Source organism: Triturus cristatus, chromosome 3_1, assembly GCF_964204655.1.
Source record: "Triturus cristatus chromosome 3_1, aTriCri1.1, whole genome shotgun sequence".
NCBI lineage: Eukaryota > Metazoa > Chordata > Amphibia > Caudata > Salamandridae > Triturus > Triturus cristatus.
In genome coordinates this window covers 378,022,608-378,046,922 of record NC_140583.1, presented here as the reverse complement: position 1 = coordinate 378,046,922, position 24,315 = coordinate 378,022,608, and the positions used below count along the sequence as shown (strand labels likewise).

The 24,315-nt window shown below is 45.3% G+C and overlaps 1 protein-coding gene across 1 annotated transcript in view; it reads left to right on the top strand.

Moving 5' to 3' along the window:
• Positions 1-24,315, top strand: part of UNC13C (unc-13 homolog C) — a 1,458,878-nt gene that overhangs the window by 1,225,081 nt on the left and 209,482 nt on the right. Inside the window, exon 29 of the mRNA XM_085644160.1 lies at positions 10,242-10,298. Within this exon, the coding sequence (XP_085500286.1) occupies positions 10,242-10,298 (57 nt within the window). The remainder of the gene's footprint in view (positions 1-10,241; positions 10,299-24,315) is intronic.

Below are 24,315 nucleotides of genomic sequence, written 5' to 3'. Positions count from 1 at the left end.
GATATGGCCATTACAAGTATACATTACAAACGAAAAAGCAGAGTCATGATGACCATCCCACATTCCAGTTCGGCCAGCCCACAATGATTTACACAGTAAGGTTCAGATCCCACATCGGATATCAATAGACCCCCCAATAAACATGAGCATCTCCTGTTTTGGGAAACAAGTCAGAAAGCAGGAACAAGCAGGTGTGAAAGAGATTAGCCGGAGGTTTGTGTAGAATGAAAGGGTTTTATGATGGGTCAAACCCTGATGCTAATCACAGGTGGACGGAGGAAGGGGAGCTCGTGAGACCGGTTTGACCTGGGGCAGCAGAGCCAGCTGCCCAGGTCACAGAGAAGTCAGAGGAGAAGCCCATGTACTGTGAGGCCCGTATTTACTCCATTATAGCCTATGTGAGGGCAATGACAAGATGGCCACTGCTTCCAAAATGGAACCCGCGTAGTGAAGCAGAATAACGTGTACACAGTGCATTCATAGCTAGAACGATATATAAAGCACTCGTACATGCCGCATTTACCATTTGCGGGTTGCTAATACCAAGATAGACAGGGGTAGGGCCCTGTTCCCTACGCGGTCCCAGAGATTAAAGTACGACAGACCCTCCTTTTGCCCTTACATAGGCAATCACTATACTCATCTTAATCCGAGTCTAGGTCAATGTTCACAAAGTCATGGAGATGTTGCTGTAGCATCATCCTATTACTTAGCTCGTCCCTCGATACAGGTTTCCTTATACATAAGGTAGCACAGAGACCACATATCGCAGGAGCACACTGTATGCACAGACAGAACAGGAAAAGAATGGCTAAGATCATTCCAATGACCATCAGAACTTTCCAACCCCAGGCGGATATCAATTCCCAGAACCACCCCACCAGTGACCAATCTCCTTTATCCACGTGTATGGATTCAGATATTTTATGGAGTTTGGAGATGGCTTGATACACTGTTGGAGCATTATCTGGTATGAAAATGCAGCAACTGGATTGGATGACCTTGCATACCCCACCGCGGTCTGCAAGAATAACGTCTAGAACCATGCGGTTCTGTAAAGTCATAAGGCGATCCGCTTGGAGCTCAGCTGTCAGATTACCAAGGGCACCAGCCGTTACATTGACAGTGGATTCAACCACACGAGTCAGCTGTCTCAGGTTCCTACTATTGACCATAGGTCCCCAAAACGGCAGGAAACCCAAAAAGAAGTCTCCCGCTTCCTGACCGGCAGTATCCTCCTTACTAATCACACCTCTCACAACTCTGGTCTTGTGATAATCAGAGGCAGCAGTAAATGTTGGCGGTAGCAAGTTCGCAATATAACATGTGCCCGAGAAATCAGGGGGCAACCATGTATATGCTCGATCATTACAGATGAAATATGTGCCCTTGGCAGCCAAAAACGCAGGGGAAAACTGTGACGGGAAAGTGTACGTTTCAGTACAGTCACTTCTTCCCAGTTGAGCTCTAGGATTCTGACCATTACCCAGTAAGCAGAACCGACCCATGTGGGGTACGACCCAGAATGGAGCTGAGATTTTTCGCTGTCTTTCACCCAGACTAATACTATACCCCGTCGCGTTCCATCCTACATAAGGTCTCAACTCTTCTTTGGGAATGGATGAGTATGCATCAATATCCCTACTCATATCGGCAACTCCTTTTATCAAAGCCTTATTATTGGTGATAGGTCTGATGGAACGCGGTTGGCGAGGGGAGTACGTATCTAGAGCATAGAGAAACATGGTCTGGAATGCCCATGACGATCCATGGTAACTATACGGCAGCACCAAATAAGGAATACCCTTGTTAATGGTATGTGGCATTAACCCGCACACCCAGCAATTGGTCGTATTCATTACCAGTTGGTGCTGGTGCAGAAGCTGGATAAATGAGTTATTTACGAACTCCGATCGTCTGGTCTGTTCGTGTTCAGGCAAAGGGTGAAAAGAGTGAGAGGAGGCGGTAGAAAGAGGTATAGGCTGTTCAGTGGGTGTAATGGGCTTTTGAGCGGAGAAAAACACAAATCCTACAATGAACATCATTATGCTACACAGTGTAAAAAGGCACAAAAATACAAAACATTTACTTTTTACAATTCTACACATCCTTGCTTTAAAGTTCATTTCCTCAATCGGTCTCTCCATCTTAAAAAACTCCATCCTCTACTCGGGCCGCTCGCGGCGGATGAGTGTCTTCTGCTAAGGGGCACGCCTGTCAGTCCAGGGAAACGCCCTAGACCAACCAGAACCGTTGACCTAACGTCTTCGGCCTGTACCCCAAAGTCTTGGCACCGCGACCCTGCGGCAGAACCCGGATGGTGGTTCGAAAAACAAAAATCAAGAAAGTCCTTGAGATGGGAGAGCAAAAATGTCAAAAAGGAAATAGTAAGGAAATCTTTATTTGTCCATGGGCCTTGGTCTCAAATTATAGCGGAGACGGCCAGGTGCTGTTTGGTCTTGAAACAAAAGTTCAGGCTCAGTGGTGTCAAATCGATTTGATGGTGGCACAGCTTCTTGCAGAATATTGTCACTCTCTTGGTCTGAAACTGTGCCTCTTATGCGTGCGTCACTGAATGGTACAAAACGAGGTACAGTGTCTGCCTCAAAGTCGGCGATACCCTCCTTGACCCACTGGTCATATGGCAGAGGCAAGGGGACTACTTTGCAGTGGGTACCATGAATCCAGTGTTTCTTCCCTTTTACTCGTACCACTGATCTTGTCGACAGGAGCACAAGGTGAGGGCCGATCCAGCGAGGCTCGTCGTTGCTCTTACGCTGGAAATTTCGGACCAGGACCCACGAGCCAGGGTTGATAGGGTGTCCAGGAGGTTCAGAAGCTTGGGGAAGAGTATCATGTACCTGTTGGTGCAAAACACGCAGTTTAACAGTCAAATCATACAGGTAATCGAGTAGTACTGGATGCTCAATCTCACTAAACTTCGTAGGCCTCGGTACACCCCATACGTTGGCCGGGCGGCCAAAAACGACCTCGTAAGGGCTAAGTCCCACTCGTGAGTGTATGGTCATTCTGGTGGACAGGAGTGCTAAAGGCAGAGCGTCAGGCCATTTAAGACCGGTGCTCGCCTAAATTTTGGCTAGCTTGAGCTTTAAGGCTCCATTGTAGCGTTCTACTAATCCAGCTGATTGGGGGTGATTTGCAGCATGGAACTTCTGCTTTATCCCTAGCCCTTCACATACATTCTTCATCACTTTACCCACAAACTCACTTCCATTATCACACCACACCATTCTTGGCATTCCAAATCTAGGGAAAAATTCCTTCACAAGGGCTTTGGCTGTGGATAGGGCAGTGTTATCTTTCAGAGGATAAGCCTCTATCCATTTTGAGAAAGCACAAACAACCACCAGTACATATTTCAGGTTGTTGCATCTTTCCATGTGAATAAAGTCCAGCTGCAAAACTTCGAATGGACATGATGGGGGTGCAAAGTGACCAGCTGGAGTTGGGGTTCCCCTACCAGGGTTGTACTTCAAGCATACCATGCAATTCTTGACCACATTCTCTGCACACTTGGGAATCCCAGCATTCTGCCATACTGGAGCCAACAACTTGCATATACCTTTCGTACTGATATGTGCCATTCCATGTGCCATAGTAACCACTGGAAGCACATATGCATCAGGCAATAACCATCGCTTATGTTCTGTCAGATCAATCCAACAACCATTCTCATCCAACTTACCCATACTTTCTCTCCACTTGCTTAACTCTTTCTCTGTGGCTTCAGCTTGAAGCGACTTCACACTCTCTATTGTGTTTTCACACATCCCAACATCATCAACCCATCTTGCGGGGCCTGCAACATACATTCTAGTCTTCACATTCTGTGCTGTTTCTTTCGCGGTCTCATCAGCAAACGCATTCCCACGTCCAACGTCATCTGTGACTTTCCTGTGCGCACTGCATTTCATGATCGCAACTTGCAACGGTAGGGTCAGTGACTCAAGGAGATCATTCACCAACTTGCCATTCTGAATTTTAGCTCCATGCGACGTCAGGAACCCACGCTCCTTCCACAGTCGCCCAAAATTATGAGCCACGCCAAAGGCGTACTGGCTGTCTGTGTATATATTTACTCTCATTCCTTCAGACAACACGCATGCTCTCGTGAGGGCGATTAATTCTGCTGCTTGGGCCGAATTATGTGGCACTCGTGCAGTTTCCAATACCGTGTGTAAAGTCATGATAGCATATGCAGCAGTCGTGTCACCATTGGGGAGCTTAAAACACGAACCATCCACCCATAAAGTACCATCACACTCAGTCAGGGGAGTATCTTTTAGATCTACTCTCCCTTTCGTCTCTTCTTCTGTTCTGAACAGACAGTCATGTTGCTCAATCTCATCTGAGTCTGCTGGAATTGGCAACAATGTAGCTGGATTCAGCGTATTGCATCTCTTTATGTGTATGTGATTTGCTAACAGTGTGAGCTCATAACCTGATAATCGCGCACTAGTCAAGTGTTGTGTCTTGGTTCTATTTAATAATGTGTCTACAGCGTGTGGAACCATAACAACCAATGTGTTGTCCATTACCAAACCAGCAGATTGTCGGATAGACATTGCTGCAGCAGCTGTCGCTCTCAGACAGCTTGGCAATGCCCTCGCTACAGGGTCCAAGGTTGATGAAAAATATGCGCATGGGCGCGGTCTGTCGCCAAAAGGCTGTGTTAACACTGACAACGCACATCCATCTTTCTCGTGAACATACAATGTAAAAGGTTTGCTGTAGTCAGGAGTGCCCAACACAGGTGCTGAACATAATGCATTGCGCAATTCCACAAAACTTTTCTGGCACTCTTCAGACCATGGGATAGGATTCGGTGTGTCTTTGCATGTTAAGGCTACCAAAGGTTTTGCCAGCAAGGAAAAACTTGGTATCCAATGCCTACAGTATGAAGTGATACCCAAGAAAGCACGTACTTCTCTCTGTGTTCTTGGCACACTCAACTGTGCAATGGCTTGAATTCTTTCTGGGGTCAGTTTCCTTCCCTCCTTCGATAAGAGATGACCTAAGTAGGTCACTTCTTGTCGACAAAATTGCAGCTTAGAGAGAGACACTTTGTGATGGAAAGCAGATAAATGGCGCAACAATGACAATGTGGCTTCTTTACAAATCTTTTCAGTATCCGCAGCGATTAGTAAATCGTCCACGTACTGAATCAGGATAGCGCCACTAGGTAAAACAAGTGCATCAAGCTGCGCTTTCAAAGCTTGACTGTATATTGATGGACTTTCACAGTAGCCCTGGGGAGCGCGTTTGAAGCGGAAGCTTCGGCCTCCCAGACTAAAGCCAAAAATGTCTCTGCTCTCTTCTGCAATTGGGATGCTAAAGAAAGCATTCTTTAAATCGATCACTGAAAACCATGCAGCAGAGGCTGGAATCATTGTTAACAAGGCAGTTATATCAGGGACAACCGGAAACTGTGGCACAACAATCTTATTAACCTCTCTAAGATCAATCACAAATCTGTAAACAGGTGGCTGTGAAGGGTCCGTTCGTTTTAAGACAGGTAAAATCGGACTATTGCAAACGTTGCCTCTTGTCTCTTCAATTACACCCTTATTAATCAAGTCGCTGACAATGTCTAACAATGCTTTCTGGCCTTCATTAGAGATTTTGTACTGGGGAATACGCAGCAGTCTGACATTAGCCTTTAAAGTCACCACGTATGGTGGTATCTCCAAGAGGCCCACATCATTGGGACCAGTAGCCCAAAGGGCATCCGGAAGGGATGATAATTCAGGTGGCATTGTATTTTTAGACAAATACATTGGGGAAATCACTTTCCTACCTAATGTAAGTTGTACTCCTGAAGGAGAACAATACAGTGTTGCGTACAATCTTTTCAACAAATCTAATCCCAGCAAATTCTCACCACAACCTGTTGTTAGGATCAGGGGTGCTTTCAGCTCGCAAGGTCCAACAGAAAGTGACATGGGACTAGAAATCGGGTTCCTAACTGGGGCGCCAGAAAAACCTACTGAAACATTTATATCGCCAGACAAAGGTGTGCCAGGGAGTTTTGAATGCATGATTGAACTCTTTGCAGCACCAGTGTCTAGCAGAAAAGGCTCTGTTACATTTGCTGTAGTTACCTCAACATACGGTCCACTCTGATCCACTGGCACTGAAACAACTCCCTCTCTCTGTCTATGGCTGTCCTAGTAATCATTACTTTCTGCATCACCGTCCTCTGCATAATAATCATTATTATAATACTGGGCCGTATTACTAGTCGCGTTAGCTTGCTGATCAAAGCTATTGATGGTATTTTGAGGCGGCAGAGGACGCGCGTTCTGGGGAGCATTTCCACGCCCTCTGCCTCTAGGAGCTTGCTGACCACCCCTACCTCTTGCGCCATACGCATTACCGTTCCGCTGCATTAATTTAGGGCAACTATATTTATAATGACCTTCCTCTTTGCAGTATGAACATTGGTTGGGACCTACAGGGACACGTGGTTGATAATACCCGTTCATTTGCTGATTGTTCTGAAACTGTTGGGGTTGGTGATAGACACCTTGGGGTTGCCTATAATTATTCTGACCTCCACGTGGCGGATAGGCCTGCTGTAAAAGGACCTTTGTCTTTAATTCCTTCGTTTTCTTCTCTGTTCTATCTTTCTCGTCTTTATCTCTATTTTCATAATACTGTGCAGTAGCCAGTATTTGCGCTGAAGAAGAAACAGCCCAAGAACTTTCTGAATCTTTTAACTTTTTACACAGGTCAGGGAGTAAATTCTGCACAAACTTATCCACAAATAACCGTTGGCCACCCTCAGTACTCATATCCTGCCCACTGTGATCAATAAACGTTTCTTCAAACCTAGTAAAGAAGTCTGACACTGTCTCATCTTTCTTCTGCTTACATGCAGATAACTTGTCCCAATTTACGCGCATCGCAGGCATTATTGTCTTCATATACGTGATGATTCTACCAGGCAGTTCAGCTACTAAAGGTTCTGGTTTCGCGCCACCAGTTTGTCTAGCATCAGCAGCAATAATGCTAGCCCATGTATCCCCTAGTTCTGCATCGTGATCTACATTACGAATTGATCACCATAGAGGCTGTGGAACAACATTACCAAACAACATGTCTATGTCGGCCAGATTCATAACGCATGACCCTGCCGTCTGTGACAACTCTTTATAATAACCTGCTGGGTTTTTACGGGGATCAGGTAAGGACTGCTTAAGTGCTAACACCTCTGAGCGCTTCCATGGAACATGCACCCAAACACGCTGGAAATGCGCTGGCACAGCGGCGATACCGGCACCGGCATCAGCTGCAACTGCTTCCTTCCATACCGGGGGAACTTCTCTCATGGGGTATTGTCGCGCTTTTACCTTTTTCCCCACAAGGACATCTTGTTCAAACAATGACTGTTGACAATCATCATTCCTGAAGGACAATACAACCGCAACTGCTTTATCTACCTCGCAGTCCACAATTATACCAGTTCCAAAATCAAACCTCACTCTACACAATTCCTGCGGGCTCGGATTTTTACCACTATCCTCCAATTCTTCACAGAGAATTTCGCACATTTTCTCAAACACATATCTCTGTTTTGGGGCATCCCATTGATGGAAAACGTTGACAACTGATTCCACATCATACAGTGAAGGGAAAACAATCCATCTACGCGCCATGCTATCTATTACCTTTTTCTCATCGGGGTTAGGCAATTGACTGCGCAGTTGCTTACGCTGTAAACCAGGAGTCGCACCAGATGACTCAAAGAGAGGAGACATTAATGTAGTACCCACATTAGCTAAGCGCTGTCGCGCTGAAGGAGAAGCTGAGGCGGAAACAGGGGGAAAAACAGAGGGAAGAAAAGAGGATGTAGAAACAGGAACTGGAGTGGTGCAAGGAAAAGTGTCAGAAGAGGCAGCTGCTGTATTAGGCAAAGTCGCAGGAAGTGCGGGGGCAGTTGGAAGCACAACTGGCGGCCCTTGAGAGGGCTGCGCTACATGGATAAGAGCCGGCTGCAAAGCAGCTGGCGGTTGCGGCAAGGCTTGCAGTATACTCACTGGAGGTGGCATATTCACAAGCTGGGGAGGTGCCGTGGCATTTTGAGCATACGGGGGTGGCGAACTCAACAAATGTGACATCAGGGGATCTTTCTCCTTTTCTTCTAACTCATTCTGCTTAGAATGTGGTAAAGCTGGGTAACATTTGTCAATCCCTAACTTACGCTGCCTGTGCAATTGCTCACTCATCTGCTCCTCCTCATTGTCTTTGAATTGCACAGCTGCTTGCATTACTGTCATACCTTTCTCTCTCTTATTCTTTTTCGCTAGCTTAATTTCCTTTTGTTTGGCTTCCTTTCGCCATAAGCGGAAAGAGTCAAACATCGCCGGCCGGGCTTTCTTCTTAAACAATTTAATTTCCAAATTATCTAAAATATCGGTATCGAAACTACCATTTTGGGGCCATTTTAAAACACCGTCTCTTCTGGTGTAGTGGATCCATACTTCGTTATATGCAATGGGGCCTACGCCATGTTTTACATAGAGCTCATAAGTTGGAGTTCCAACCGGAGGAACCGGACATGATTCCTCCAGCTGGAAATCTTTTCCACAACCCAAACAGAATAATCTACCAAATATTCCAGAACCAGGCATCTTCGCTCACTAGTCTAGATCCAAACGTCAAAGGATTATCGATTACGATATTCTCGTGAATACACGAGTCCTCTGGCTTTGGCGTTTGCAAACTCCAAATTACCAAATTACCAAATCAAACGATCCTGAAGGATACCAAAACAAATGGGAGACGCTCCACTTATACTTAACTGAATATTGCTGATCGATGGCGTCACCAGAAGACTCTCTCGATTGTTTCGCTCTCTCAAAACTCGTCAAGGGTCCAAAACAGGTCGATTAATCAGGGCAGCAGTCCTTCGTAGCCGTCGGGACGCGGAGAACCTCGCAGAAAAGACTTTCGGACCACGTCGACATGCAGGGGTCGATGAAGTGGCGGCCTTCCTCCGGAATTTCCACACGAAGCTCCTCACGAACCTCTGGCTTGGACTGGTACCGCTGAAATCGCCCCACGTTGGGCGCCAAACTGAAGTGCTGGGTATTTTAGTCCCAGCGGTGCAGGGGCACACACCCTATGACTTCTGGGTTCACCCTGTTCCAGACCTACAGAAACACAGAGTCTTCTGGGTGAAGTCAAAGATTCATTTATTGGCTGCAGACCAACTACAGGTATCCTAGAAGTACAACAGCGTGTATGTTCTCAGGAGACTGCTGAAAATCATAGGAATGGACTTCATCTTAAATACCCTTTTTCTTGCCTCAAGCATACATTCCTAGGTTTATGATATGGCCATTACAAGTATACATTACAAACGAAAAAGCAGAGTCATGATGACCATCCCACATTCCAGTTCGGCCAGCCCACAATGATTTACACAGTAAGGTTCAGATCCCACATCGGATGTCAATAGACCCCCCCAATAAACATGAGCATCTCCTGTTTTGGGAAACAAGTCATAAAGCAGGAACAAGCAGGTGTGAAAGAGATTAGCCGGAGGTTTGTGTAGAATGAAAGGGTTTTATGATGGGTCAAGCCCTGATGCTAATCACAGATGGACGGAGGAAGGGGAGCTCGTGAGACCGGTTTGACCTGGGGCAGCAGAGCCAGCTGCCCAGGTCACAGAGAAGTCAGAGGAGAAGCCCATGTACTGTGAGGCCCGTATTTACTCCATTATAGCCTATGTGAGGGCAATGACAAGATGGCCACTGCTTCCAAAATGGAACCCGCGTAGTGAAGCAGAATAACGTGTACACAGTGCATTCATAGCTAGAACGATATATAAAGCACTCGTACATGCCGCATTTACCATTTGCGGTTTGCTAATACCAAGATAGACAGGGGTAGGGCCCTGTTCCCTACGCGGTCCCAGAGATTAAAGTACGACAGCCTGAACTTTTGAATGGTATTCAAAATCTTCAAATTAGTGGAGAGACTTTCTTTTAATTCTCCTTATATTACCTTCAAACATTTTCGCTTGTGGCTGGATATGTTCCATTTCATTTATAATGATTCCTCCTGAAAAGAAAAATGATGAAGCATGGGTTTTATCTGAAGTCCATTACTGTGGGTAGAATACATTCTATGATCAAAAAATACTGTGTGAACTTTCTGGTAATGCACTTTGTCTACAGGTGTTGATGGGTCAATATATGTTATCTTATTTTCAGGGAGCCCAATTGATTTTCAGTGCAGCTAAGGATCTTGGACAATTATCAAAGCTGAAGGTACTGTAACGATTTCCTAAAACAATTTTTTCATGCATTTTGAAAAATAATGTGTGTAAGTTGTTCTGTGCATGGAACAAGAGAGCAGGCCGAAATAGACCAAGAATTAATATAAGCAGATTGTAATTAATTCTAAAGGATACAGAATTATAATAACTAATATTCCATTTAAAATGCCATTCTGATAGTAGGCATTATCATATGTTGCACTCTCCAACTTTGATTAGTAGAAATTTGAAAGCTATGCATTTTGTGCCAATCGTGTGAACAGTGTTGTGACAGTGATTTATTAATTTGGCAGATATCTTGGGTGGATCCAGAAAAATGTTTTGTGTCTGCAGTATTTTAGTTTGTGCTATTAAAAGCTTTTAGCAGTATTAGAGTTATTTCTCCTTTATGCGCTTCTCAGAATTTATGTCAGATGCCATTTGATGTTATAACAATGGCTTGATGAACATTGAAATCCCCAGCTGTACAGTGTGGAGAGGTGTGGCTCACTAGTTAGAGGTGGCAAACCCGTAAGCAGAGAATCGGCCAGGGACCAGGGTTCAATTCCCGATGCGGCAGGGTTGTGGACCAGGGTCAAAACGGACTCGATAATTCTCGCCTCGGTACCTACTCTAACCAGGAACACACTCGGCAACTCTGGGCATTAAGCTTGCCTCATCTCTACAACGGCCCCCCACAGACGCCGAGGATGCCTGGTTTCACCTTGGAGATACCCAGAAAGGGACCATCTCACAGGGATAGCCAGGATGGGTTCCCCAGTGGTCTACAGCGCGGGGACGCCCCGTTGCTGGGGCAGCTGTGCGCTTTACAAGTCTACAACATTTACAGCATACTTCAATTAAAAACACACAAAATTCAATAGCTTGCATATATAAATGCATCTAATCTTACCAGTTGGTCATGGTTCTAGCTTGGTTTTATAATTCTAAGAGTAAACAAGCAGAGTTTTGAATAGTAATTTAATCCTGTGAGACCATCACCTCCATCACAGAATGTTTGAATAAAGCGTTCATGGCCGTCATTGGAGGCGTACAATGTGGCAAACGATCTAAAAGTGAAATTTTCCAGACTAAACTGATAGGCAAGTCACCTTTTTATATCAGCCAGCATAGTACTGGCACAGTCACCCTCTATCCCCAGTTTAAGAAAACCTCACTGGTTGCTTATCCAAAAGTGGGCTATTTTCAAACTCTGATATCTGACGTATAAGGCACTTTATAAGGTCCATCCTACTTATCGGTACTCATGACTTAATTACTATCAGCCCTCCAGACAGCTGTGGTCCTCAAACAAGGGCTCTTGCAGACTCCCAAGCATTTGCACATCAAGTTTGGGGACAGATCTGTTTTGTTTACAGCCCCATATTAATAGAATAGACACCTTCTTAAACGTCATACTTGCCCTGATTTTGTAAACATCAAGAAGATGCTAAAAACTTGGTTGAGCTAGAGATACTCCTTTAGGAGTGAAAAGTGTGCTATATCAAGAAACAGAAATAAATAAATAAATAAATGTTACCCAGATTATCCCAAAAGGAGCGAAGGACCAGGATTTGCCACCCCAGCTGTTTTAGTGGTGGCATAGGAAAAAAACTGTTATGAGAAGGCTCTCGACTTGAGCCTACGCCAATTTGCAGGCACCAAGTGCGTCTATTGCAGGAGAAAGAAGTCTGCCCCGGTCTGCTTCAGATAATGCAAGATCACCCTGTGCTTCGTCGGATGATTAAGTCATTTCACATTGAGGGTAATGATTTTTAAACTAGCGTGTGGGGAAGGGTTTGGTAAATTATGTTATCCCTTAACACATAGTGGAGGGCCACAGGAGATTTAAAGACCAGCAGAAGTTAACTCCAGAATACAGTAATAGTTAAACACAAACAAAGCACCTGGGTTTAAACTAGAAAGAAAAGAGTTGTTCAAAATAACCTAGCTGGAGTGGAATATTCCTTTTAAAGGGCGATTAACCTCACCCACCATGGGTGGCATGCTTCATAATTGGGAACCTCCTCGCACCGGTGCAGGCTACAACCCCCTCACTAAGTAGAAGACCACAGAGGATGTTTTTAGAGGTATAATAAATACTCATGTGTTGAGCTAGGAGTGGTGAACTAAGCAGAGCATGTGTGTAAAAAATGTGGCTGCCACCATTTTGCAGGAAACCCTTGCAGCTGCTGGCACCGCACACATATCCGTCAGAACAGTGTGAGCAGTGATTTTAACAATCCTCGGCACTTATGAGGTCCTGATAAAGATCGCACCCAAGAGCTGGTGCTATGTTTACTGGGGAGCGGGCTACAGCCCTGAACAGCAACAGGAGACAGAGGGTCAAGAAGTCACGTCTATCTATCCACAATCTTGTACATGATGCCCCATTAGTATACTTTAAAGCGGCAAGGTTCAGAATTGCCCATTCACAGTTGAGTGAAAGGGGAAACCTGAATGTTAGACCTGGCACCTTTCATGTGGTTTCCCTTGTCTTTTTGCCACAGACCTAATTTTTTCTTTACTGTGTGCTGGATTTAGGAGTCTGGGTACTTTACCACTGCTGATCAGTGCTAAAGTGCAAATGCTCCATGTCGAAAATGTAATGGTATTTGGTTTCCCAATGATTGGCCTATTTAATTTCCAGTGCTCCAAGTGTGCCCAGGGCCTATTAGTCAAATGCTACTAGTGAACCTGCAGCACTGATTATGTTACCCACATGAGTAGCCCTGAAAACATATCTCAGGCCTACCACTGCAGTGTCTGGGTGTGTAGTTGTAAACTGCCATTTTGACCTGGCAAAGTGCACTTACTTGCCAAGCCAACACCTTCCCTTTTATTTTGTCTAACGTACACTTAAGGTAGGGCCTAGATTGCCCCATGGGCAGGGTGAAGTGTATTTAAAAGGTAGGGTATGCACTGCTGAGTTTTATATGTACTGGTTGTAAAAAACTGATATATTTGTTTTTACTACTGCAATGCCTATCTCTCCTGTAGAATCGCATTGTGACTGACTTGTAACATCTTACAAGTGTATCTTCCAATTGGGAGCTGATAGAAAATTAGAGTTCGGCTTCTCTGGACTCACAATTTAAAAATACCTGTTAGGGAAGTTAGTTTTTAAATTGCATGTATGAAAGTGGAATTTTTATACTGTTGGCATTTTATCACTTTAACCATTTTGTGCCTCTGCCTGTCTCTGAATACACGTTTGGGACAAAATGACAGTTGGGCTTTTGTGAATTCACTCTAGACAGTCATGTCTGAAGGGAGCTGTGGTGTGCCCTGCATATCCTGATGGCCCATCACTTAGTTGAGCTAGTGTAGTGGGAGGAGTTGACACTTGCCTCTGAATAGGGCTGTGTCTGTCCCTTCACAAAGCATTCTCTACCCCTCTGTAGCATGTCTGGAGCCAGGACCAGTAAGGGCAGGGTCTTGTGCATGACAAATACCTTTCTTTGAAGTTTGCCTACTTCAAAGGCTGAAATAGGTATAAGTACTAGACCTCTGGCACCATATACTAGGAACACTTCTTGATTGAGGACATTCTGCCAAGAAGAAGAGCTGTCTTGCTGTGATGAGGGACTGACACTTTGCTGTGCTAGCCTGCTTCTGCTGCGTCCATGGTGGTGAAAGGACTGGACTTTGCTTTCTATATCCTGCTTTCCAAGTTTCTTCAAGGGCTTGTGTTGAGCTTTTCTCCTGTTGAAAGTCGCAGGGCATCAAAGGGTTCACCTGCAGCATCTGGACTTTTCTGTTGAGAGCCCTACTCTGCCAAGCGGTGCTAAATCCAGTACTTGAGCCCATGGAAGCGAGTTTGCAACAGGAAAAAAATAGCACATCAACTTCGAGTGTGCATCCAGGTGCATCGAGGAATGTCCCAATGTTGGACGGGATTCAAGCATTGTGCTCCTGTCATCGGGCGATGTCTGTGACAGATCCGCACCTCGTGTGCCTTTGGTGTCTGGAGCATGACCACGACCCGAAGTCGTGCTCCAAGTGCCAGGCCATGAACCCCAGAGGCCCAGTGCTCTGCTCTGCATTGCTCTTGTTCTCGATCAAGGGAAAGGTCTTGAGAACTGTTGCAGAGTCCACACTCTTCGCACTCAAAGTCATCAGGGAGGTCTTCGGGTAAATCAGGAAAACCCAAGAAGAAGTCAAAGAAGCACAGGTATTCTTCAACTTCTCCCTGTTGGTCAGCAGAATTGATGTAGGATCCCGAGTGTCAGCGCTGAAAGGCTCCGTCTCCCGCACCTACTTCTGGGATGGCTCCGCACTTCCCTGCCTTTATGGGAGCTGGAGCATCTCCTGCTCAAATTCAGAAATTTTATGAGGCCGTCCACCTCATCTTTCAGCATCCCGGCTACACTGATGCACCTTCGGGTCCTGCGGAGTCGGTTGGGAGCCCAGGGACTTTGACTCCTGTGACTTTGGCATTGGCCCAGGAGGGTCCCTGTGGATCCAAGCCTGGATCCAGATCAGCACTGATCGATCTCACTTGGCCTTCCCCAATGTCGATCCTTATGACAGCGCTCCCGGCATCAACTGTGCCCCCGGTCGGCTTTCTTCCCTGTGTTCATTCCTGGCAGTCCTTTTGGTCCAGATGGTGAGGAAGAGGACTAGGAGGGGCCACTGGACCCTTCAACAAATGAGATTGAGGAACCGGATAGGCCAATTGGCCTGAGTGACGCCAGTAGTCTGGACACATCCCCTGACACTAACCTGATAAACCCGGTATTTGTCAAGTACAAACTAATCACCCCTAAGGGTCTCAAGTCACTGGGGGCCATTGGGAAGATTAAGTGAGCTAGTGCCCAGAGTCACAGGATGCTGAGCTGATCTACCTTTGGTGCTGGGGATCAAACTGTGAACCCCACGCTTCACAGTCAGCCACCCTGTCCACTGTGCCACACCTCTCCTCTACCTAGCTAGCTTGCTCCCCCTACTGTGGCTATGGAGGAGGGAGCTTCCTATGCTGTGGTGGAGAGCAGCAAAGGTCCTCAGCCTCGAGCTTCCTACGGTGGCAGTCAGGACTAACCTCTTGAGAGAGGTGATTCAGCCTGCAGATTCCTCTTCTGAACCCCTTTTGCCATTCAATGAAGCCCTCATGGACGTCCTTCTGGGCACTTGTTCCAAACCTAGTGCAGGGGCTCCTGTGGATAAGACAATTGACACCACGCAGCTCCGGGTGACCCAGTGTTCTTGTCAAATACAAGGAGATGATGGACAGAGCGCTGAAACTTTTCCAATACACCCCCAGTCACAGATCTGGGTTAATTCCATCATTGTTCTTTCGCTCAATTTCCTACCTCAGTTCAGGCCCAGCCATATGAAAATCAGTCTTCACCCTGTTCCTCATGCGAACAGTCCAGCCCGAACTGCCAAGCCAGGTCTTCCCTGGACCAGAAAAAAGCATCTTGGGACCGGTTCCTGACCCAACACCCCCCACCTGGGAGCTTGGTAGTCCAAGCGTCATCCTCAACAGCCGCATTCCCTTCTGCTCTCTTAGGTAGGGAATCGAAGAAGCTGGACCACTTTGGGAAGAAGATGTTCTCTTAAGCCAGCTTGGCATTGTGGTCAGTGAATACCGCAGGCCTCTTGGGCTGATACTGTCTGAGATATGGTTACGCAGGTGCTGACTCAGTGCCCAGAGGAGGCCTAGGCCGTTCTTTCTCAAGCAGTTGAAGACGGGAGAAACTCAGCGAAATTTGCCAGAAGATGTGGACTGGATACCACCGACTCACAGGGAAGAAAAATTGCTGCTACACCTGTTTGAGGACTACTAGATTCTCAGGGGATGTCCAGTCCCTTTGATGAACATGCCCTTTGATGGCACTCGCCTATTTGGGGACAAGGCAGACTCAGCGCTTGAGCGCTTCTAGGATTCTCGAGCTATGACCAGATCCTTGGACCTTGTGGCTACCTCTCGTCTACCTCAGTCTGCCTTTTATCCCATTTGTGGATAAGGAAGGGCTGCCCAACCACGTCCTATTCAGCCCAGCCATCGAGTCACGTGAGCTGTTCAGCCTCTGAATGGCCAGGGACTTGGGACCCAGCATCCTCGTAGGTCAGGGAGCCAGCAGGTGGGTCAGTCCATCCTCCCCACACCCGTGCAACCTCCTCCAAACCTTCCTAGTCCAATATTCCAGGCCTGTCACCAGCCAGTCAAAGGCAGAATCTGCCATCACCTCCTCCACTGGCAATCCATCACATCGGACAGGTGGGTTCCGAAATTCTACTCCCTCCTCTTCGAGACCACTCCCCCCCCCATGCTGCCTTCTTACGATTACATGTCGGAAGATCATTCGGCACTTCCTAGCCAAGGAAGCTATAGAGAGGTTATTCCTGCTACTTTCCGTTACCCAAGACGGACAAATGCGTACATCCTATCCTAGACCTCCGGGTTCTCAACTTCTTCCTCTGGAAGGGGAAGTTCAAAATGCTCACCCTATTCCAAGTTCTGTCTACACTCAACCCAGGAGGACTTGCAGGATGCTTACTTTCATATGTTTATCCTGCCAGCCAACAGATGTTACCTGCAGTTCATGGTGGGCCACTATCATTTTCAGTCCACCGTGCTCCCTTTTGGCCTTACCAGTGCCCTTCAGGTGTTCATGAAGGTGATGGCGGTGGTCGTAGCTCATCTACGCAGATCAAATGTTCCAGTCTTCCTCTATCTCGACGACTGGCTGTTAAAAGAGGGTTTGCCCCAGACTGTCATCTCTCATATCCAGACTACAGCAGACCTCCTGCATTAGCTGGGAATCACTATCAACATGCCAAAGTCACACCTGACTCCTCTCAGAGGCTCCCTTTTATCAGGGTGGTTCTGGACACAGTGTGGTTTTAGGCCTATCCCCCTGAGCAGAAAGTCCGGGATATTTGGGCTACGATACCGATGTTTCAGCCTCTTTCACAGATTTTGGTGAGAATGACTCTGAGGCTGCTGGATCTCATGGCCTCCTGCATCCTGCTGGTAGATAATGTCAGACGGCGTATGCAGGCTCTGCAGTGGAACCTAGAGTTTCAGTGGGCGCAACATCAGGAGAATCTTTCCAGATCTTGGAGGGAACTGCACACCAACTGCAGTGGTGGCTAATGAACCAAGATTGGGTCAGAGGCAGATCCCTCTCCCTTCCCCAACCCGATCTAACAGTGGTGACAGATGCCTCACTTCTCGGATGAAGCAGCCACCTCGGAGTGCTGGAGATCAGAGGCATCTGGTCTCCGGCGGAGTCAGGTCTCCATATCAACGTTTATGAGCTCTGGGCTATCAGACTGGCACTGAAAAGCATTCCTTCCCTCTCTCAAGTGGAAAATGATGCCGATGTTGGCCGACAACACCACGGCCATGTGGTACTGCAACAAACAGGAGGGGTTGTGGACCATTTGTCAACAGGCTCTCCACCTCGGTCATGGCTGGAACATCAGGACATAACCCTGATGGTTCAACACCTGGCGGGCTCCATGAATGCCAGAGCGGACAAACTTAGCCGTTGGTGTCTAGTCAATCACGAATGGCACAAGGTCTCTTTCAGTGGTGGGTAGAGCTTTGGTTAGATCTGTTCACCTCCAAAGAGAATGTGAAATGTCAGCAATATTGTTCATTGGAGTTTCCAAGTCGACACTTTACGTCGCGAGTGGAGCTTTGGCCTCTTGTACGCTTTTCTGTCTGTACCTCGTCTGCCCGGACTCAAGTCATTCTTGTAGCCCCGGATTGGGCACAAAGAATCTGATACCCCGGCCTTCTGGGCATGGCCATCGATCCTCCAATCAGATAGACGATTCAGGAGGATCTGTTGCAGCAACAGGGAAGGGTTCTCCACCGAACCTCTCCAGTCTCCACCTCCTTGCATGGAGATTGAGCGGCGACAGTTGACACGTGATGTTATCTTAGCAGCCAGGAGCCCTTCACTAAAATGGTATACACCTGTAGATGGAACAAATTTGTGGCATGGTGCACAGCAAAGGCTGTTGTACCCCTTTCTGCTCCTCTTTACGAGGTCCTTTTGCACATTATTTCTTTAGCCTGGTGGGAATCTGCCTTGGGCACTCCTAAAGGATATCTTGCTGCTATCTCAGGTTGCTGACTCTCAAAACTGCTTTCCTTGTTGCCATCACCTCGGCTCATATAGTGAGCGAGCTGCAGGCTTTATCGTCTAAGCCCCCTTATCCAGATAAAGTGGTTCTTTGGACCAAACCTTGATTCCTTCCTATGGTTGTCGCGCCTTTTCATGTGGGACAATCTATCACTCTGCCCACCATTTACCCAACCCGCATCCCTCCAAGGAGGAGTTGAGACTCCACCATCTGGAAACAAAACATGCATTATCTTATTATCTTGCTCTTACAAAAGACTTCCGGGTGGATGATCAACTCTTCGTTGGCTACGCGGGTTCCAAGAAAGGGTGGGCTGTTAAAAAATGGATCATCTCCTGATGGGTTGTCCTTTGCATTAAAATATGCTATATTTTGGCAAAGAAGGACCCTCTTGTGGGATTGCGTGCTCATTCCACCAGAGCAACGGCTGCAACCACTGTGTTAGCATGTGGAGTCCCAGTCCTTTACAACTGTCAGGCAGTAATGTGGGCATCCTTACACATGCTTACCAGACACTACTACCTGGACAGCCAAGTCCAGAGGGACTGGTACTTTGCCCGTTCGGTCCTCCAGGACTTTCTGGTGCGATCTTGGTTTGCAGACCCTCCACCAGGGATGGTATTGCTTGGGCGTCTATTCTAAGGTAAGAAATCTACAACTAACAGTCTCTCTCAGATTAATAAGTTACTTACCTTTGTAAACGATGTGTCTGGTAGACACATGGGTTAGTTACAGATTTCTTACCGTCCCACCTATCCTCCCCCCTCTGTGAACTGCTTTCTAGGGATTGGGACTCCCCTAAAGGGCCCTAGTTTTGACGCACCAGTGGTCATTGTCTTTCATGGCTCTGTGCTTCTGACATGGAAAGTTGTGTTAAGAACTGACATCAGTGGGTTTTTACAGTGTTTCTTTTATCTTTTTATTCTTTTTTTCACTGCACTGTGCTTTTAGTCAGTAGGAAAGTTGGGCAGCCATCTTGGATGAGCTGTTTTGGGGCATGTATTTTGAGTTGTTTAGTCCTTTTTAAACCATCTCCACCTGAGGCACATGCCCTATTTAAATGAGGGATTTGGGCATGACTGATTTAATTATGGCTGTTGTGCAATAGTAGCAGGGCTGAAAAAACAACAGTTGTTAAGAAGCATTGACACAATCATTTCTGTCTATTGTTTTATTGTCTCATTAAGCTCACTCATTGGGAGGAAACACCCTAGACATAAATCTAGAGGTTTAGAAATCTGCAACTCTAGTTTAACCTAACCAGTAAACCTGAATAGGACTAAACTATTTAAGTGGCTTCCCATGCATGGGATATGTTAAAGGAACTACTAATTTCGACTAGACGTAGGAGAAGGTAAATACATCTTAATCTGTGGTAAGCAACTGTGAATATATAGACAATTCCACTCTTACTGATGGTTGTGCATCTGTCTGCACAAGATTTTGTTTTAAAAAGGCAGAATACAGGTAGAATGTACTGGACCACATACATTCCTCCTTCTGTGCAGTGGAGAATGCAAAAAACACAGGGAGTTCTACTGCCAAGCATTGTTAAGAGACGAGCAATGTAATAACGTTAATGGTAATTGTACTGCCTTAATCACAATACCGTGCCCATGACAGTGCATGACACCCAGTAGAGCCCTGCAGACGGACGATGTACAAATGCATCCCCGCAGATGCTGTTCTCAAGAGTAAGGCTGGGATAGGGACAATGTATTTAGCTTTAAGGTAATTATTTGCCCAGCCCCACACAGTGCTCCTAAAAGCAGTAGAGGTAAGAGAAAGTAAACAACGTGCCATATAGAAAAGGTTAAAAAAGTGACCTCGAGCTATCCATTTATGGGCAGTTGCACTGAGGTTAAGATGGACCATTATCCTCACATGAGACAATTGTTAAGATGGTTGGACAAATTGAAAAGAAAATAAGCACAGAACAAAACAAAAATACTATATTCAACAAAATATTAATACGCTTCTAAGAAAATAGCATCTTGTTGCTTTCATTGCAGTTTTCACAAAGTATTTAGAGAAAACAGACTGTTACTCTCTTTATTGCCGAGAGAGACCAGAACCTGCTAACAGTTCTATGCGTTGGCGTTTTGTTTATTTAAGCATTTTTGTACTGTTGGATTTCTCATATTTTCCTTATAGTAACTGGACTTGATATTTACATCCCAGTGCTGGTTTATTCTCTGCTTAGAGTATTCTCAGAAGCTCCGCTCGAACCTGACATATGGGGCATATTTTACTTTTCTGCTTCGCTAAATCGGAGTTCCTTGGGGCATATCTACAACGAGGCGATAAAAATTTATCACCGCTTTAGCGGCCGTTTTCGGCAGAAAAGCGGCGATAATTTTATCGCTATATTAGCAAGGTCACGCTAACGCGTGAAACCTAGCTTTAGCATGGGGATTTCTAACGCCCATCTTTGCATCTCTAATGAGATGCAAAGTGGGCGTTCCTGACCTGACATGATAGGAGAAATGTCGCTAAGCGACATTTCTCCTATCATCAAGCCCCACGCTATGAAGCATAGCGTCAGGAAAAGTAGCGATAACACCTGTTATCGCTACTTTCCTAACACCTGCTTCAGGACTGACTTAGCCATGATATCCTATGGAAGGAGGATATCATGGCTAAGTTTGTGAGTCCCTATCAACAAGCTAATGTGAGATTATCGCTGGGTTTCCAGCGATAATCTCATGTTAGCCTGTTAGCGTGAGGATTTTTATCGCTATTGAGATAAACGTTGCTAATAGCACGCTATCTCAGCGATAAAAATCCACGCTAGCCGGCGATAATTATCCTAGCGCTAAATGCGCTTTGCAATAATTATCGCCGGTTGTTGTTGATATCCCCCTTAGTTCTTTAGAAAGTGGTTTTCCTGCTACTCATATTTCCCAAGGACAGTATGAACACCTTCTAGCTGACTAAATAGTTGAATGTTCAGGTATTGATTGTGATGCCTGTTGAAGAGGATTTAATGTGTTCTCTAATGCAATATTTGGATAGGAGACACGAAGGTTCAAACAATAAAAACAAGTCTTTCGCATTTTAGGCAGTTTCAGCTTATTGTGTTCTTCTGTTCAAGCAAAATTCTGGTTATGGAGGGTCCAATTCAGTGGCGTCTCTGAAAAGTGTATTTGAGGGACGGGAGCTGATATATAAATACATATAGATTTGTAGGTGTGTTTATATATAAACCCACACATGTACATGTGTGACAAAATATTTAAATCTGACAGTTATTTATGCATGCAACATTTTTGTCAAACAGCATTGCATCGCAATGAAAGGTATTCGGACAAATTACTGCGGCTGACAAGGGGCAGTGCCTGTTTGTTATCTTCTGGTTCACCTCCTGGTACATGGGCACAGGTTCCATACACCCCCACTCTGGAGACACCAGTGGTTCAGCTGTGGAGACTTCCAAAGCAGGACGGGTAAAAGAGTAAACATGGCTGAGGATTGTACATGTACACATAGAACATAGAACATTTCGACTTTAAAGTGCCACCTTCATTCTACATCATCATAATCAGCATACGTTTTCATTGTTGACCTATCCTTAGAAAATCCCATCTATTGCATTTATACACCATAACATGCATAGCAATAATAAAATCTCCTTCTGTTAGTGAAAGTATTTTAATAGTGTGGCAACTATAAGCTGTGCCTATCTTCCCTAGACAGAAAATCCCTTACTGCAACAATATCTGTTCCCTCAAAAAACAGTTTTATGAAAAGGAGTCAGAAGATGAAGTCTACACTGCAAGGGGTGAAACTGAAAAGTCCCACACAAACATATTGCATAGTACCTTTTTTAACAAATGGGCAGTATTTTCATTGCACATTTATTAAAGCCTATATGCACCACTGCAAATAAAACAACGTATTATTTTGGCAGAAAAGTAAAACAAATCAACACAAGTGAGGGATTAGCGAATAGCGCGCTCTGTCCTTATATTGAGGTGCGGTATTCAAAGAGAAGTCACTCACCAAACCAAAAGAAAACAGCAATTAGATAATCATGGTGTCAGCAAATTAAATACATTAAGGAGCACACACTGACTAAATTACACGCTATGCGTTATGTCGCATCTGAAATTTAACAAAATGATTATTTGATGCCCCATAGCCAAAACCTAATTGGAAAACACATGCAATACTTCAAACGTCTACAAAATGACAAGAGTTTGATAGATTGCTCACCCTTGTAATAGCACACCATGAAAAATAAATGAACACCAATAGCTAAGGGGGACTGGCCCAAAACCCATGCCATGTGCTTCCTATTGTACATATTTATACATTTAATAGCAGTAGCCTTCCACACACCTAAAGCTGTCTCTAGCGAGACCTATAAAAATTCAAACTAATTCCCCTCCCATTCTATTTAAAGGGTGTAATAAAAACAGTTGGCAAACTGCAATACGCTCCAAAATTCAGAGGTAGTGAATATTCAGAAAAACAGCCCCAGAAATGGGCAGAACCTTCCAAACCTTAGATGGAATTAGCTCATTAGATGTTTGCTCTTTGTCCACGTTCTCCACATAACGCTACTTGTGTTGTCTCTATGTTATTGAAGATGGCAGTGTAGATGGTTCCCATTTTTCTTGTACAAAACCTAGGTCTAACCACAGCCATTGGAACGAGATATAGCTACGGTATTATGAACACGAATGGCCAGATGTTCTAGTGGAAAGGCCATTGCACATTCAGCTTATGGACATATCAATTAGTAGGTATAGTAAGGTGAGACGACACGGTCTTAATTTCAAACAAGAAGGCAACACATTGGGTTTCAACCTCTCATCTTTCTGCTTTGAAGAAGCCCATTGAATATTTGCCCCTTGTTGCATCTTCCCTGGGTAAGAGAGTTAAACTTTCTCAAACACATTAAATTCTTACGCTTACGCTGTAGTTTGAGCAACCATAACATGCCAGTCATCTTAAACCAATTTAACACATAGGGCATCATTACAATGCTTGTCAGACTCTCGTCCGACCAGCACCATAGCGGAAGAGGGTCTGCCTGACAAGGAGTTGGTGGTCCCCCTGCCCTAATTATGATGCGATCACCTTCACGGCAGTCGCAAAGTATATATTTTCTATTGTGGCTTGTGCTGAGGGCTGCAGCACAAGCTGCAATAGAAAATATACACTTTAAAAACATCCCTGCACCGTGTGGCAGGCACCATGCCATAATGTATTTTCTACCGCGGTGCCCCTGTTGTAGGAATTACTGACCCTCTGATGGTTCAAAAACGTCAGACTGTCCCTCTGCCTGCTGCCTCCGACCGCAAGCTTTTTAATACATCGGTCGGATGGCAGCAGCAGATGGCGGTCGGACTGTATCCGATGAGCTATCGGATGCGGTCAGCCCAACATAAAAAAATAAAACCTTATTTTCAAGTTGTTTCCTTCTTAATAAAGAATACAAATAGAATATACATTTTTTTATTAAAAGTGCCCCTCCCCAAATTGATCAGTGTATGGAAAGTTTAACATATTGTAACAAAGGGGTGGAATTTTACAAATAATCAACGCTTTCTCGCACAAAATGTTTTTTCCAAATTGTGCAGAAAGTTCATTGAAGCATTTTTGGAGAAGAGCAATATGTAACATGTCAACGAGTATAAGTTCTATTCTCACTTGTGCCTGTGTTCTTCGTGGACTGAAGGGCCTGGAAATTAGATTTAGGGAAGATAACTTGCTGATTTATCCACGGATACTAAACAATACCATGCTTGTAATATGTGCCTTCTCCAACTGTTATTGGGAGCACCAAGAGCTAAGAAATCTAAGTTCCAGTGCCTAAATAGTCTGTCAGAATAAAATAGGGCAGAAATAAATTCAGAGAGAGAGAGAGATCTTCTTGAAGCTGAAAGTGCACCTGCGCAAAGTCTGTGTCCAGCTGAATT